The sequence below is a fragment of the Mchenga conophoros genome, linkage group LG7 (assembly GCF_057382185.1).
Source record: "Mchenga conophoros isolate Kocher_MC1m ecotype Shallow Benthic linkage group LG7, M_conophoros_male_GT1.1, whole genome shotgun sequence".
Lineage (NCBI taxonomy): Eukaryota > Metazoa > Chordata > Actinopteri > Cichliformes > Cichlidae > Mchenga > Mchenga conophoros.
Window position 1 is genome coordinate 27,180,562 of NC_140532.1, and position 17,727 is coordinate 27,198,288.

The 17,727-nt window shown below is 42.8% G+C and overlaps 1 protein-coding gene across 1 annotated transcript in view; it reads right to left on the bottom strand.

The window, feature by feature from the left end:
- LOC146570267 (aminopeptidase N-like) overlaps positions 1-12,025 on the bottom strand; it is a 35,366-nt gene extending 23,341 nt beyond the window's left edge. Inside the window, exons 1-4 of the mRNA XM_085283191.1 lie at positions 11,643-12,025; positions 9,795-9,892; positions 7,501-7,617; positions 28-214 (exon numbers count right to left, since the gene is read on the bottom strand). Of these exons, the coding sequence (XP_085139317.1) occupies positions 28-214; positions 7,501-7,617; positions 9,795-9,892; positions 11,643-11,776 (536 nt within the window). The 5' untranslated portion in view covers positions 11,777-12,025. The remainder of the gene's footprint in view (positions 1-27; positions 215-7,500; positions 7,618-9,794; positions 9,893-11,642) is intronic.
- Positions 12,026-17,727: the final 5,702 nt, after the last annotated feature.

Genomic DNA, 17,727 nt, shown 5'->3' on the forward strand with positions numbered 1-17,727 from the left:
CCATAGAAGGACACAAAGAGGACTTACTTTTGTAATCCATCTTCTTCATACTCACTCCTGTAAAACCCTGACAAGTCATCAGCTAGTTCTCCAGTGAACTCAGTGTACAGCTGATACTTCTGTCCTTGACGTAATTTACTTTTTAAGTTGATAACCAGATACTGTGTTTCTGGCTGCAGCCATGTTGATTCTATAATCAGAGCAGCTGCATCATCTGGAGAGAAAAAAAACAAAACATCTTTAATGGTCTCTCTGTATAATCTCCAAGAATGTAACAACAACACACACACACACACACACACACACACACACATATATATATTAGGGGTGCAACGATACACAAAATTCACGGTTCGGTTCGGTTCGATACTTTGGTGTCACGGTTCGATATTTTTTCGATACAAAAAAATGTTCATGCCTTTTTAATTTGTCATTTATTAAAATTATAAATATATATTTTAACTCAAAAGTACAGTTTTTAAATTTAACCCTAACCCTTGTGCGTGTTTTTTATTTTGACAGCGAATGCGCACCTGCGGACCACTTATGTGCAGCCCTGGTTATTTAGCTCGTCATATTGCAGCCACAGAAATTATTTTGTCCATGAAACCATAAAGCTGCACTTTCTTTTTGCCTTATAGTCTGATTTGTCATAACTTCTCCGTTTTGTGGTAAGCTTTTCTTTGGCTGTCACTTCTTCACCCTGACCTGTCTTATTTGGCTCAGCAGAACTGAAATGCTTTTACACACGCACTCACATAAGCTCAGCGATTCTCTGCACGATCAACCTCTCACATGTTTAAGCTTGCTGCGGGAGATTTCACTTGTCATGTTTGCATAGTAAGCTAACGATTAATAAGACGATGTCAGAGGAATTGGTGCACAAATTATGTGCTGTCGCTCTCTATACACAAGCGCAAATTCAAACGCGACTTCAATATGTCACATATTGACAGTGGCTCACCGATGCCAATGACATAATTACCCAGCTACATTTCTGAAAGAATGCAAAAGCATTGACATATATTTTTCCTACAATAGCCCGACGGGCAGGGAAGAGATAGATTTTGGTAGCCCGACTGAAAAAATCGCTAGCTCCGGGACGTCGGGCTAGCGATATTGCAAGCCCTGTATCTGATTGAGGAATCACTCATCTTTGGAAAAGAGAGTTTATTACAGAGAAATGTCTCTTTCCAAAATAAAAGCTATACTATCCGCTTCTTCTGGGCTATATTCTCAGCAGCATAAGGAGAATCATGTGCTAACAGCTGTCTAAATGACTCGGCTAAAGTTAGTGGCATGCTTGCTTTTTTTTGTCTGCTTCCACTTGTCTTTGCACTAGGATGATGTCGGTGTAAATGTGCAGTCATATTCGTTGTGTTCCCACTAGTGCTTTCAGGTTAATCTCGTTGAAATGACCTTAACGCCACAACACGGCAAATCTCCGTTAACGAGCTACCGCCGATCGCTCTGTGCATGGGGCTAGACGGCCAACACGTTAACGAGCTAACTGCGCTAACACACTAGTTCACACCAATGTAATTGAGCATTGCATGGCACATCCAACATACTGTTTTACTTTAGTCCATGACTCGCTTACCTTCAGGGTCATACGTCACATGAAAACCAAAATAATTCCAAACGCCAGATCTGAATGAGGTTCAATTTGCCTGTTGCAAGGAGAGCTTAACTTCTGTCTCACTAGCTTGCCCTGCGCTCTTCCTTCTGACGATGCTGTCTGTGTTGAGCGCTCAGTGGATCTGCGCTCGACAGTGCAGCCTAGGCGGAGTAGTCGAACACAGATTCACTGAGCGCTCAACACAGACAGCATCGTCAGAAGGAAAATTGATAAAATAAATTACAAATGTTGTATTGTTCGATACATATGCGTACCGAACCGAAAGCACTGTATCGAACGGTTCAATATCGATACGAATATCGTTGCACCCCTAATATATATATATATATATATATATATATATATATATATATATATATATATACACACACACACATATATATATATACACATATACACACACACACACACACATATATATATATATATATATATATATATATACATATACACACACACACACACACATACATATATATACATATATATATATATATATATATATATATATATATATATATATATATATATATATATATATATATATATATATATATTTTAGGGGTGCAACGATACACAAAATTCACGGTTCGGTTCGGTTCGATACTTTGGTGTCACGGTTCGATATTTTTTCGATACAAAAAAATGTTCATGCCTTTTTAATTTGTCATTTATTAAAATTATAAATATATATTTTAACTCAAAAGTACAGTTTTTAAATTTAACCCTAACCCTTGTGCGTGTTTTTTATTTTGACAGCGAATGCGCACCTGCGGACCACTTATGTGCAGCCCTGTTTATTTAGCTCGTCATATTGCAGCCACAGAAATTATTTTGTCCATGAAACCATAAAGCTGCACTTTCTTTTTACCTTATAGTCTGATTTGTCATAACTTCTCCGTTTTGTGGTAAGCTTTTCTTTGGCTGTCACTTCTTCACCCTGACCTGTCTTATTTGGCTCAGCAGAACTGAAATATAAATCCTGCTGCTTTTACACACGCACTCACATAACGGTCAGCGATTCTCTGCGCGATCAACCTCTCACATGTTTAAGCTTGCTGCGGGAGATTTCACTTGTCATGTTTGCATAGTAAGCTAACGATTAATAAGACGATGTCAGAGGAATTGGTGCACAAATTATCATCACTCACAGATCAGTGCTGTCGCTCTCTATACACAGTTCGCACGATTGCAAAGTGAAAGCAAAAAAACAAGCGCAAATTCAAACGCGATTTCAATATGTCACATATTGACAGTGGCTCACCGATGCCAATGACATAATTACCCAGCTACATTTCTGAAAGAATGCAAAAGCATTGACATATATTTTTCCTTCCTACAATAGCCCGACGGGCAGGGAAGAGATAGATTTTGGTAGCCCGACTGAAAAAATCGCTAGCCCCAGGACGTCGGGCTAGCGATATTGCGAGCCCTGTATCTGATTGAGGAATCACTCATCTTTGGAAAAGAGAGTTTATTACAGAGAAATGTCTCTTTCCAAAATAAAAGCTATACTATCCGCTTCTTCTGGGCTATATTCTCAGCAGCATAAGGAGAATCATGTGCTAACAGCTGTCTAAATGACTCGGCTAAAGTTAGTAGCATGCTTGTTGTTTTTGTCTTTGCACTAGGATGATGTCGGCGTAAATGTGCAGTCATATTCGTTGTGTTCCCACTAGTGCTTTCAGGTTAATCTCATTGAAATGACCTTAACGCCACAACACGGCAAATCTCCGTTAACGAGCTACCGCCGATCGCCCCGTGCATGGGGCTAGATGGCCAACACGTTAACGAGCTAACTGCGCTAACACACTAGTTCCCACCCATGTAATTGAGCATTGCGTGGCACATCCAACATACTGTTTTACTTTAGTCCATGACTCGCTTACCTTCAGGGTCATACGTCACATGAAAACCAAAATAATTCCAAATGCCAGATCTGAATGAGGGTGGGGGAGGTCCATGTTGCAAGGAAAGGTTAACTTCTGTCTTGCTAGCTTGCCCTGCGCTCTTCCTTCTGACTATGCTGTCTGTGTTGAGCGCTCAGTGGATCTGCGCTCGACAGTGCAGCCTAGGCGGAGTAGTCGAACGCAGATTCAGTGAGCGCAGGGCAAGCTAGCGAGACAGAAGTTAAGCTCTCCTTACAACATGGATAAAATAAATTACAAATGTTGTATTGTTCGATACATATGCGTACCGAACCGAAAGCACTGTATCGAATGGTTCAATATCGATACGAATATCGTTGCACCCGTAATATATATATATATATTAGAGATGGCACGATACCACTTTTTTATGTCCGATACCGATACCGATATCATACATTTGGATATCTGCCGATACCGATATGAATCCGATATAGTGTTTTTTAATCAACAAAACTGTTTTTTTAAATATCTTTCTGCATTTTGTATAAGTTCATACTCAAGTTTAAAACAACAACTACACTAAAGCTATTCTGTTATACCTGTATGCAAAAAAAATATTTCATAGTTCAGCAATACTGGTCAATCTAATAAACACCATCCTCCCTATTCTGGTATTTTAAAGAGTACTTAGCGTAAATATTAAGCAACCTAACTAATAGGGTTCCAACTCCCAGCAACAACAAAAATAAATAAATAAAAAATAGGGAACCACCCCTCACGCTCCACCTCATGATGCTTAATCGATGTAATCAACCTTAATTTGATGCAGTGTGAAAAAAAATGCACAGAAATCAATTATTTTTCATGGATGGATAGATGGATGGATGGATGGATCTTTCTTCAACAAAATTGCAGACTGCACAGATGGTACCTTCCCAAAGGAAAAAGTACTATAGCTTACTAGGGTATATATATTAGACTTAATAGTCACTTTATACAGTAATTAACTTCTATTCCTTTTACATCAAATTAAAACTTTGGGTGTCAGATAATTATTTATTAAAAGCTAGACATTTTAAATGAGAATAAGAAAGAAAAGTATGTCTTTGTGCCCCCTTTTCCCTGTTAATGCCCTATCGGCCCCCCTGGCTAAACTTTGCTAGATCCGCCCCTGCACAGTTACCAGCGTCAGCTACGTAGAAAAAGATCCTCGAGTAGAAAGTAATATTAAATACATTCTAACAACAGCTTATCAAGCTTAAACGTGCTGCTGTTGTTCAGCCGCTGGTTTCCTCTTTCTGGTGCAAAGTGGGCCAAAAACAAACAAGAGAGACGGACTCGCGACAGAAAAGCCGATCAGCTGATCATTAAGCAGTTTCATGATTGAAGTAGCAGCAAGAGAGGGAGGGAGAGAGAAGAGGCAGTCGCTCCATATATCGCTTGTTAAGCTTAACGCAGGAATGCTTTACAAACATTCAGAGATGGACTTGCACACTTGCTTTACTTCTCTCGGGGATAACTTTGTTGGAGATGAAATGCCGGGTTGCTAGCGAAGCTCCAAATGCTATCCAGACCACCACAGCCGCTCTATCACGTGATGCATACTGCTCCGACGTGCTAACGTTCTGAGGTGAGTTACGGCATGTTGCAAGTTTTGTGAGGTGCTTTCGTGATATTTAATGGATCGGATTACATTTTTTATTTTTCTCCGATATCCGATCCAGTAATTTAGGTCAGTATCGGACCGATACCGATACGTAATATCGGATCGGTCCATCTCTAATATATATATATATATTGCAATACACAAAATTCACGGTTCGGTTCGATACTTTGGTGTCACGGTTCGATATTTTTTCGATACAAAAAAAATACCGGTACCCATCCCTATTCAGGCCTATGCAGTACAGCAGTGGGGACAGAGGATCTCCTTGGTAGATCCCGCACTTGTTTGCAACCTGTGCTATGGGCTTGAAGTTGGCCTCTAGTGTTGTATACCACATCCCCATAGAGTTGCTAACGTAGCCTCTTATGTTCCTGTTGATCTAGTACAATTCTAGGAATTCCAGGATCCAGGTGTGGGACATCGAGTCATAGGCCTAATCAATCCAGGCAGTGCAAGGTTGGTCAGCCTAGTCTTGCAGTCTCAGGCAACTGCTCTATCTACTAGTGGCTGGTGTTTTGCTCCTCTGGTATTCTTGCCAATCCCTTTCTGTGCCCCTCTCATGTATTGTGCCATGTGCCTATTCATCTTAGCTGCTATGATGCCTGAGAGGAGCATCCATGTGGTACTGAGGCCGGTTATTGGCTGGTAGTTGGATGGGACCAGTCCCTTCTGGTGTCCTTGGGGATCAGGACTGTCCGCCCTACAGTTAGCCATTCTGGGTGTCTATCATCGACTAGCAGCTGGTTTATTTGTACTGCAGATGCTTATGGAGTGCAGTCAGCTTCTTCAGCCATTAGGCGTGGACCACGTCGGTGCCTGGTGCTGGAGACCCGTTCTTGGACACACACACACACACACCCATTTGCACACTTTGGCTCTTGTGATTAGCAGAGATGGTGCCCATTACTTGTAACGCGTTGCTGTAATCTGATTACTTTTTCGAGTAACGAGTAAAGTAAGGGATTACTATTGCAAAAACGGTAATTAGATTACTGTTACATTCCCGTAGGAACACTGCGTTACTGCGTTACTAAAACCGTGATTTTTTGCGAGAATGTCTCACAACAGTGACGTAAGCGAGTGCGCCGTTAGTGAAAACAGCTGTGTGCAGATCAACAATGGATAATATATCGAGTGTGGGAGAGAGTATGAGCGTGCAGCGTTTAAAGCGTGGAAGTACTGACCTTACTTTGAGTTTGATTCCATAAAAAGTGACAAAAACATTAGCGTCCGTTGTGCGTGGGAAGAAAACTTCTTTTTACAGCAAAAAAAACCCCTAAACAAGCACTGACGTAATGGGAAACTCACAGAGAAACTCGTGGATTCTTCAACTGACCGCTGCAGCACACCTGCACCAGGGTAAACCTCCGCCTACCCCACTCTTGCTTTACAGGTGAAAATAGAGCAACAGGACCGCTAGTCTTTCATTTTATTTATTTTCTGCTGTGTTTTACTTGCATCTATTTGAAAGAGTGAGTGTAAACACAAAAGAATATTTTATGTTATGTGCTGGAATGTGTAGAAAATAGGTTTAAATGTTAAACTAATTTATTCAACTCAGAGAATGGTGCATATAATTAAATTTTTGCTTGATGCATAAAGTTAAAAGATTAAAACTAATAAAACAAGTTAAAAAAAAGAGACTTTTTCATTTGATTACATTTTGTATGATGGATTATGTAGAAAAAGTAGAATTGGGCTGAAAGATCTATCACTTTATCACCTCTTCAGGTTGAAAATCGTGTTTTTAAAAAGTAACTAAGTAACTAAGTAATTAATTACTTTTGAAAATAAGTAATCAGTAAAGTAACAGGATTACTTTTTGGGGAAGTAATCAGTAATTAGTTACTGATTACTTTTTTCAAGTAACTTGACCAACACTGGTGATTAGGCAGAGGATCAATAGGGGGTCCACAGCCCTCTTAGGGACACTCCCAATAGGGCTTGCTCTTAGATCTGAAGAAGCTTCTCGGATGAGAGCTGAAACGTCTTCAAGAAACTTAAAGAAGTCCAGACGCAGCTCCTTAGACTACAATGATCTGGATGACTGAGAACCTTCACAAACAAAAGCTAAACATGCATAAATGAGTTTTTTCTTCAAAATTTTGATTTTTTAAAATGTGTTATCCTACAGCAATACTTAATTTGTTAATATCAGAAAGGTAATAATATCTTTGAAAACATCTGTAACTCAATACATCTTCTGCTGCTCTCACAGTTTTATGTATGCAATAGTATTAACTTCAGAACTAGTAAAATGATTTCTGAGATCCTAATAAAATTAAGAATTGTTACTTTACTTTGTATCAAGACTTTGATGGTACCTGCAGTGGTGACACTGGCCATGTGTTTGTTGTCTTGCCTGGTGTAGCTCAGTTGACTGGAATGAATCAGTATCAAATTTGTTTCTTTCACACACTCAAACTGCACAGTGGACTGGCCTGAAACACATGAAAAAAAGAAAAATGCTAACTTATATTAATGCAACCTCCATTGCAGCGGTAGTTTAACACAGGCACCAATGAAATCTCTGCGGAAATAAAAGTATAGTAGAGAAACCTAAATGCAGATACAGAGAAAATAAATCACTAATAACAGTGAATAAAACATTTGAAGGTAACCCTTTATAATAATGACACACTATTAAGGCATTCCCTAAAAGTTTCTTCTGTTCATCTGGACGTCCAGAATCAATTTTTTGGGATTTCTTTACCTGGATGATTGATCATATATCAAGACTATTAAGCATTAGTAAGGTAGTGGGGCTGGGGTGCTTGTGGTGGCAGAGGTTGGCTCCTGGCTAGGGTGGCTGGCCTGATCTGGGCAGGGCCAGGTGATAGGTCTGAGGCCCCGGTGCCCGTGGTTGTCTAGTCTCTGGCTGGGTCTCTCCTTGCGATGAGTTGGTCTGGCCACCTCACCATGTGGTGTGGGTCAGCTCACGTTGAGATGTCTGATCTGTGCCTCCAGGACTCATGGGTACCCGTAGGCCAATTGGGTGGGGTGGGGTGTCCAGAAAAGGGAGCACCTGTTGCCGGGTGCAGCTTGTCTTGGACCCAGACCAGTCCCTTTACTGTCTGTAACTGAAGAAATGTCTGGTGTTGTGACGCAGTGTACAGATGAGCCTTGGAACTCATCTGCACACTCCAGTCTACTCTTTGTGTTGAGGGTTCTGCCCCGGACTACTTGGTCTTCCAGGGCGATGACATTGTGGGCCCCAGGCCGACTTCTTCCTGCACCGTGGTGGGATGTGGGGAGTGGGGATGCCTACTGAGCCAATCGTTTGCTGCGCCTTCCATGACAACCCATCTGGGTGTCCTCCTTCTTCTGCTGGGATGGGTTCAGGGATGTTGCAAAGATGTGTTGCCTTACTTTTTGGTTTAAATTTTATGAATATTACTGCTACATTACTGTCTGCACATTACTGTTTTAGATTTGTATGAGCTTTATATATTTTAGGGTAAACTGATCTACAGCACTGAGTATTTTAAGGATGACATGTGTCTATATCATCTCTACCGTTAGACCCATTTACCCATTAAGCATCAGCCTTCAACACAGCTCTGAACTCTCTCAGTGCGCCCCAGGGCGGCTGTGGCTACAATGTAGCTTGCCATCACCAGTGTGTGAATGTGTGTATGAATGGGTAGATGACTGAATGTGTAAAGTGCTTTGGGGTCCTTTGGGACTAGTAAAGCGCTATAGAAATACAGGCTATTTTGATATATTTTCCCTCTTAAGAAAATGGCACAATTTTCTCATCCAATAAAAAAAAATATTATCTACAAATTTACCCTTTAATTTTATCTCAAACATCACATCTCAACCTATTATTACCATAGTATAACCTTGTGATGCTTACTGGAGATAACTGTAAAACACAATGTTACATGTGAGTGAAGATAACTACAAATCAGCATTTATAATTACACACATTAATGACTATATGCAAGAACAGATAAGCCTTGTTTTTCAAAATAAACATGCTAGTCATACACCACAACCATCTCTGCTGCTGCTGTTTTAACTATGTGACTTCTTGTATGAAAAGTGCTTGGTCATTCACTTTGAATACTTTCAGAGGGGTTCTAATTCAGCAAGTTTTTCTTTCTATGCTAATGTATTTCCCTTGTTAGCATTGTGTTAATGGTCTAGTTTGCTAGCTTGCTAAGCATACTACCATGTGCTCAGATGCTATACATATTTGTGTGAATAATGCACATAATCATTGTCACTTTATAACCACATACTGACATATCAACTTCATACAGTGCATAAGAAAAACATACTCAGACAGCTTATCTGATGTGGCTTGGTTCTTTTGGTGCTGATTACAACACACTCTAGGGTCCTCGTGCTAGACATGCATGATGGGAATGACATTCTGAACATCCAATGTGTGTCATAATTAAAATGTTTTTGCTGAAGTAGGATTTGAATTTCAATACAGATTGATATTCCCTATCCTACTTTTGCTGAAATAAAGGCCCTAAACACCATTTCAACCACTATGAAGAACAGATAATTAATACAAAATGATAGTCAATGCACTGTCAGTCTTCATATTATACACCTTACTTTAGGCCACAGGGAACTATTTGTACAGTAAGGTTTTACTCACCCGTGAAAATGTAGAGACCATTGTTTGGGTCAGGACTGAGACGAGGCCATATGGTGATGTTGTAGTACTCAGGAATCACATCCATGGAGAGACGGTAGCTTAGGAGAATAAGCACAAAAATAATAGGACTTATTTCAGACATTGCTATCCAGCTTGTTTTATTTATATTTGATCATTTACAAATGTTTGTTCTTGAAGTTGATGTGTTACAAGCAGAAAAAAGGATTGTGCATCAATATTTGAGCAAGTTTAAAAATGCCAAATTATGATAGGGAGACGACTGGGTCAGAGTATCTCCAAAACTGCAGCTCTTGTGATGTTCCCAGTCTGCAGTGGTATTTATCAAAAGTGGTCCAAGGAAGGAACAGTGGTGAACTAGTGACAGGGTCATGGTTGGTCAAGGCTATTTAATCCATGCTGTGAAGGCTGGCCCGTGTTGTCTGATCCAGTAGGCTCAAATTACCAAAAGGTTAATGCTGGTTCTGATAGAAAGGTGTTAGAATACATGGTGCATCACAGTTGTGTTCCTATTTTTGTAGCAAAAAGGGAACCAATGCAATATTAGGGAAGTGACCATGATATTATGCCTGTTCAGTATGTCTAAATAACAGAAATATTAAAAATATATATAAACACCTCAAACAGTACATGACCGTAAACAAACATTTAAATTTCATTTATTCCATTTCATTTATTTATTTATTTCACACATGGTTCAACAGTGTTTCATTTCCTTCATACAAATCCTCCTTCCCATTAATATAACACTGCACTCATGGGTAAAAAGGAGCAGAAGAATAAATTCTTATTAGCACCTGCCCCCTATCTGCAATCTAATTATTCTTACAAGAGGGCGCCAACAACCCAAAAAACCCTCTAATATGTATCTTTATTTAACAATGCAAAACTAACAACAAATCAGTATAATCACAATATACAGCACTAAATGGCAATGAAAAATTTTCCTTCCACATTTAGCCCAAATTACTTTCATGTTCTTCATATTGATTTACCCTTTTAAGTATGTAACACATTTTAAAACGGTGCATATTTGTACAACTCCTAAGATTATCTTGAAGAGAATTCCATATTCTTATACCCTTAACTGTCGGACACAATTGCCTTTGTGTGGTCCTAGCAAACTGATGCTTCAAGTCAAACGTCCTTCTGTTATCCCCACTTCCTGAACACAATACAGACAAACTTTGTAACTTAAGAGGTAATGTATTATTTCTTGCCTTGAACATAAATAATAATGTCAGTAATTTCACTAAGTCTTCAAATTTCAACAAATTCGATTTTATAAACAGATTATTTGTATGTTCTCTATATTTAACATTATGAACCATTCGTACCACTTTTCTTCTGTAACAAGTATAGAGGATTTATATTAGTTGCATATGTATTCCCCCACTCTTCAGCACAATAACTGAGATAGGAGAAAAATAGTGAGAAATATAAAATACGCATTGCCTTATAATCTAGTATATATCTGACATTATCCAAAATAGAAATATTTTTAAACATCTTTTTTCTAACATGTTCAATATGAGATTTCCATGTTAATTTATCATTCAATACTACCCCCAAAAAACGGTAACTCTCTCAATCGGAACTCCATCAATGGACAGAGTTACTTCCTCGTCTTTTACCCAATTTCCAAAAATCATAAATTTAGTTTCTGTCAAGTTCAAAGATAATTTGTTTACATCAAACCATTTTTTTTTAGTTCTTCCATTTCAGAAATCATTAATTCAGCTAGACTAGGTTGCAGTAATTATAAGGTCCCTGGTTACAAAATGGTAATAAAAACAATAAAAGGTATGTTTTTGCCAATTAATATCCTACCTGTCCCAAGGAGCTGTAACATCACCATGATCTGTCAGGGCAAGAGTCCACAATGTGACAATGGTTGCTATGGAGACCAAGGCTAAGATTACACACAAAACACACAGAGTACTGACTCTGCAGGTTTTTCCCATTGCAAAGACGTCCTACAGATAGATGTGAACAAAATGGCAGAGTGGAACAAGTCCAGTTGTTGAATAAACCCTGATCTCAGTCTTCAGTGGCAGTTCAGTTGTGAATTAGCAAAGCCCTGTTTAAACTGAGCTTGTCTGGTTTGCTGAATCTCCTGTGAATGACAAAGAGAGGTGACTATCAGCATTTAACTACGACCTCCCCTTCTGCCACAATCAAGTCCTCTCAATGTGTGAAATAAATGGATTATAAATTAGGTTGGCACTTGTGGGAATTGTGCTGCTGTTGACGATGACTTTCCATTTTGTAGTAGTAAACTGCACAATAATGTTTTACTGCCTGTTTACATATCAGTCATAAAACACTGCATGTCCAATGAGAATTCACTCATTGGATAACATAAAGATTCTTATCATCTTTGACTCAGTGTTCAGAGGTCAAACCTTGTAAGATACTGACAACACAAAGGCCCATTACCAGTCATCACTTTTAGCCCTATCTCTTGGTTGTCAAGGCTGACATTTAGAGTTGGGAAATTTGAACGGCGAGATGGTGCAGTATACTGCCTCACAGCTGGTAGCCACCCCAGCTTCCTCCCAAAGACATACATGTTAGCTTAACTATTAATTCTTAACTCACCATAAATGTGAGGTAGATAATGTGCTTAAGCTGTATAAAATGTATGGTCAAAGAAGCTGTTTGTGAGTCTGGAGGTGCAGGACCTGAGTGACCTGAGGTGCTGACACGAGGTAGCAGGTCAAACATAAAACAGGTGTTTGGCAGGGTGCAAGGTGTCACCCGTGATGGCCCTGGTTTTCCTGAGACTGGAGGAGCTTGTGATCATGGGCTGCCTCCAGGGGTAGTAGCCACTCGTTTTTTGGCAGTAAATTACCCTCTGCACAGCCTTCCTGTTCTCAGTAGTGACACTGATTTAGACACCTGTCTACATAGAACAAGTAATGCTGGCTTAAAAAGCATGTTTTCTTTTTGTTGTTATTGTTATTAATTTTGGTCACTTAGGAATGGCTCTCAGGTGGCATCATTTGTCACTTTTCATGTCTTTTCTCTTGTCCTTGCGCACCCTGTAAAATGTTGGATCCAGGGAAGTGGATTGTGCAGTATCACATAGCTTCTATGATTTAAAAAAAATCATCATAATGAGAAGCACACATCATTCCTAAGAAAAAAATTAATTGTTTCTTATTCAATTGAGTAAACGTAATTTTACAAAATGTGCACCAATATAAAATGCCTTTATGTTGTTGGCAGTGAGTGCGCATCACTCACTGGTGTACAGCTGTACACAGCTGCAGAGCTCCACTCACTGTGGGTTCAGGCTAGACTGTAATATTTCATCCAGATAATGTGTCAGGTTCTCTGAACAGACAGTCTGTGAGGTGCACAGGAGAAGATTATATGACAGGCTGTCTTTGGTAAGTAGCTGATTTGTCTGAACTAGTGTCTAATAAATAGTTCAGATTGTTGCTATAATGTGTGTAAATCTAAAGGCTCATTTTGATTATATTACGCACCATACTTTTAGCCCCTCCTTGAATCGCTACCTTATCGTGGTGGAGGGGTTTGTGTGTCCCAGGGATCCCAGGGGCTATGTTGTCTGGGGGCTTTTGCCCCCTGGTAGGGTCTCCCATGGCAAACTGGCCCTGGGTGAGGGACCAGACAAAGAGCGATTCATAAGACCCTTATGAAAAGGACACCGAGGGAACAGTTTACCCTGCCCGGGATAGGGTTACCGGGGCCCCACCCTGGAGCCAGGCCCGGGGAGGATGCCCGAGGGCGAGCGTCTGGTGGCCGGGCCTTAGTCCATGGGGCCCGGCCGGGCACAGCCCGAAGAGGAGACATGGGCCCATCCTCCCGCAGGCCCACCACCCGCAGGAGGCGCCATAGGGGTCGGGTGCATTGTGTGCCGGGTGGCGGCCAGGAGCGGAGGCCCTGGCGGACTGACCCCCGGCTGCCAAGACTGGCAATAGGGACATGGAATGTCACCTCTCTGGTGGGGAAGGAGCCTGAGTTAGTGCGTGAGGTTGAGAGGTACCGGCTAGATATAGTCGGGCTCACCTCTACGCATGGCTTGGGCTCTGGAACCAGTCTCCTGGAGAGGGGCTGGACTCTGTCTCAGTCTGGAGTTGCCCCTGGTGAGAGGCGGCGGGCTGGGGTGGGTATTCTAATATCCCCTCGGCTTGCTGCCGGTACGTTGGGGTTTTTCCCGGTGGACGAGAGGGTTTGTTCCCTGCGCCTTAGGGTCGGGGAACGGGTCCTGACTGTCATCTGCGCTTATGCGCCGAGTGGCAGTTCTGAGTACCCAGCCTTCTTAGAGTCCCGGGGGGGGGGGGGGGGGGGGGGTGCTGGAGGGTGGAGACTCTGTTGTCCTGCTGGGAGACTTCAATGCTCACGTGGGTAACGACAGCGAGACCTGGAGGGGCGTGATTGGGAGGAACGGCCTCCCTGATCTGAACCCGAGCGGTGCTTTGTTATTGGACTTCTGTGCTAATCACAGTTTGGCCATAACGAACACCTTGTTCGAACATAGGAGTGTCCATAAGTGCACGTGGCACCAGGACGCTCTAGGCCGTAGGTCGATGATCGATTTTGTAATCGTATCAGCAGACCTGCGACCATATGTTCTGGACACTCGGGTAAAGAGAGGGCCTGAGCTGTCAACTGATCACCACCTGGTGGTGAGTTGGATCAGGTGGCGGGGGAGGACGCTGAACAGACCTGGTGCACCTAAACGCGTACTGAGGGTGTGCTGGGAACGTCTAGCAGAGGCCCCAGTCCGCGAGATCTTCAACGCACACCTCCAGCAGAGCTTCAACAGCATTCCGAGGGAGACTGGGGACATTGAGTCCGAATGGACCATGTTCAGCGTCTCCATTGCCGAAGCTGCTGCATTGAGCTGCGGCCGCAAGGTGGTTGGTGCCTGCCATGGTGGTAATCCCCGAACCAAATGGTGGACACCAGAGGTGAAGGGAGCCACCAGGCTGAAGAAGGAGTCCTATCGGGCTTGGTTAGCCTGTGGGACTCCGGAGGCAGCCGACAGGTATCGACAGGCCAAGCGGAATGCGGCTCGGGCAGTGGCTGAAGCAAAAACTCGGGTGTGGGAGGAGTTCGGAGAGGCCATGGAAAAAGACTTTCGGACTGCCTCGAAGAGATTCTGGCAAACCGTCAGACGTCTCAGGAGGGGAAAGCGGTGCTCTACCTGCACTGTGTATAGTGCTGGCGGAGTGCTGCTGACGTCGACTGAGAAAATTGTCAGGCGGTGGAAGGAATACTTCGAGGACCTCCTTAATCCCACTGACACGTCTTCCGAGGAGGAAGCAGAGTCTGGGGATGAGGGGAATGACCTGCCAATTTCCGGGGGCGAGGTCACTGAGGCAGTTAAACAACTCCTTGGTGGCAGAGCCCCTGGTGTTGATGAGGTCCGCCCTGAGTTCCTGAAGGCTCTGGACGTTGTAGGGCTGTCCTGGTTGACACGCCTCTGCAATGTTGCGTGGAGATCAGGGGCAGTACCTGTGGACTGGCAGACCGGGGTGGTGGTCCCCATCTTTAAGAAGGGTGACCGGAGGGTGTGTTCCAACTACAGGGGGATCACGCTCCTCAGCCTCCCTGGGAAAGTCTATGCCAGGGTGCTGGAAAGGAGAGTTCGTCCGTTAGTCGAACCTCGGATACAGGAGGAACAATGCGGTTTTCGTCCTGGTCGCGGAACACTGGACCAGCTCTTTATCCTCTCCAGGATACTTGAGGGTGCATGGGAGTTTGCCCAACCAGTCTACATGTGTTTTGTGGACTTGGAGAAGGCATTCGACCGTGTCCCTCGGGGTGTCCTGTGGGAGGTGTTGCAGGAATATGGGGTGTCTGGCCCATTGCTACGGGCCATTCGATCCCTATACAACCGTTGCAAGAGCTTGGTTCGCATTGCCGGCAATAAGTCGGACTCGTTCCCGGTGGGTGATGGGCTCTGCCAGGGCTGCCCTTTGTCTCCGGTTCTGTTCATAATTTTTATGGACAGGATTTCTAGGCGCAGCCAAGTGGCGGAGGGCTTTCGCTTTGGTGGCCTCAGAATCTCATCTCTGATTTTTGCAGATGATGTCGTTCTGTTGGCTTCATCGGGTGAGGGCCTCCAGCTCGCACTGGAACGGTTCGCAGCCGAGTGTGAAGCAGCGGGAATGAGGATCAGCACCTCCAAATCTGAGGCCATGGTTCTCAGCCGGAAAAGGGTGGAGTGCCCACTCCGGGTCGGGGATGAGTTCCTGCCCCAAGTGGAGGAGTTCAAGTATCTCGGGGTCTTGTTCGCGAGTGATGGGAGAAGGGAGCTGGAGATCGACAGACGGATTGGGGCTGCAGCTGCAGTAATGCGGACGCTGCACCGGTCCGTCGTGGTGAAGAGGGAGCTGAGTGTAAAAGCGAAGCTCTCAATTTACCGGTCGATCTACGTCCCTACCCTCACCTATGGCCACGAGCTGTGGGTAGTGACCGAAAGAACGAGATCGCGGATACAAGCGGCAGAAATGAGCTTCCTCCGAAGGGTGGCTGGCCTCTCCCTTAGAGATAGGGTGAGAAGTTCGGCCATCCGGGAGGGGCTCAGAGTAGAGCAGCTGCTGCTCCACATCGAAAGGAGCCAGCTGAGGTGGTTCGGGCATCTGACAAGGATGCCCCCTGGGCGCCTCCTGGGTGAGGTGTTCCAGGCATGTCCCACCGGGAGGAGGCCCCGGGGCAGACCCAGGACACGCTGGAGAGATTATATCTCTCGGCTGGCCTGGGAACGCCTTGGTATTCCCCCGGATAAGCTGGAGGAGGTGGCTGGGGAGAGGGAGGTCTGGGCCTCTTTGCTTAGGCTGCTGCCCCCGCGACCCGGCCCCGGATAAAGCGGATGAAGATGGATGGATGGATGGATGGACCATACTTTTAGCTGCTGTGTGCTACATTTTTATGCTTTGTGGTTATCTCTTTGCAGCTAATCACTGGCTTAAGTTCAGTTATGTCTTTTGTAGATCCATCGCTCTGGTCTCCCTTCTTGGGTCTTAAGACCACAGGGAAACATCACACATCTATCTGCTGTTTGTTCTCATTGCTTAAATATTTTTTGTACAATAATCAAACAATAATCAAATATTTCCATTTATGTAGTTATTTTTTATTTCTAAATATGAAAGAACTCATCTGTGCCACACATCAGTCTTTTTGAAATTGCCGTTTACCTACAGCTGTTATTTCTATTGTGCAGCGGTGGATGTGCTGATTTATCACTAAGCTTCACTTTAATACTAAACAACATTCAAGAATTCTAGAGCATGTTTTGAAGCACTCCCATTCAGTCGTGCATGTGCAGTTATATGTGTTTGCTGCAGACTGGACAACTTTTTGTTGGGAGGTTTTATTGTCAGTAATTTGGCCAAAGTTATAATTGCCAGATTCTGACGTGCATTTCCTTTTCTGATTCTCGTTTTGAGATATTTTTTTTTTTAAATTTTTTAAATCATAGAAGCTATGTAATACTGAACAGATTAATGGGACAGCATTGCAGAGGCTTCCGAATTTGCCTTAGAATCCTCTGGTTTCAAATATTTCTACAACATTAAATTCAAACTGAAAATGCAGACCATAAGATAACCCTATATGCTGATGATGTAATACTTTTCCTTGGGAACTCACAAATCTTTCTTCTGAAGATGATCACACTTATAGATAAGTTCTCATCTATATCAGAATACTCCATCAACTGGAATACGTATAAATTTTTCTGCCTGGTTTTCAGATTTGTCAGGGTTGAATCACATTCCTCAACTGCAAATAGTAGAGGATGATCTCACACGTTGGAATACTTGTATGAATCACAGAGAGGGTAGCCAAAATTAAAATGATGGTTATGACTATAATCAACTACTTGTTTTTACTGATCCCAAATAAACCCTCTGTTGATTGGTGTAGGTCACTA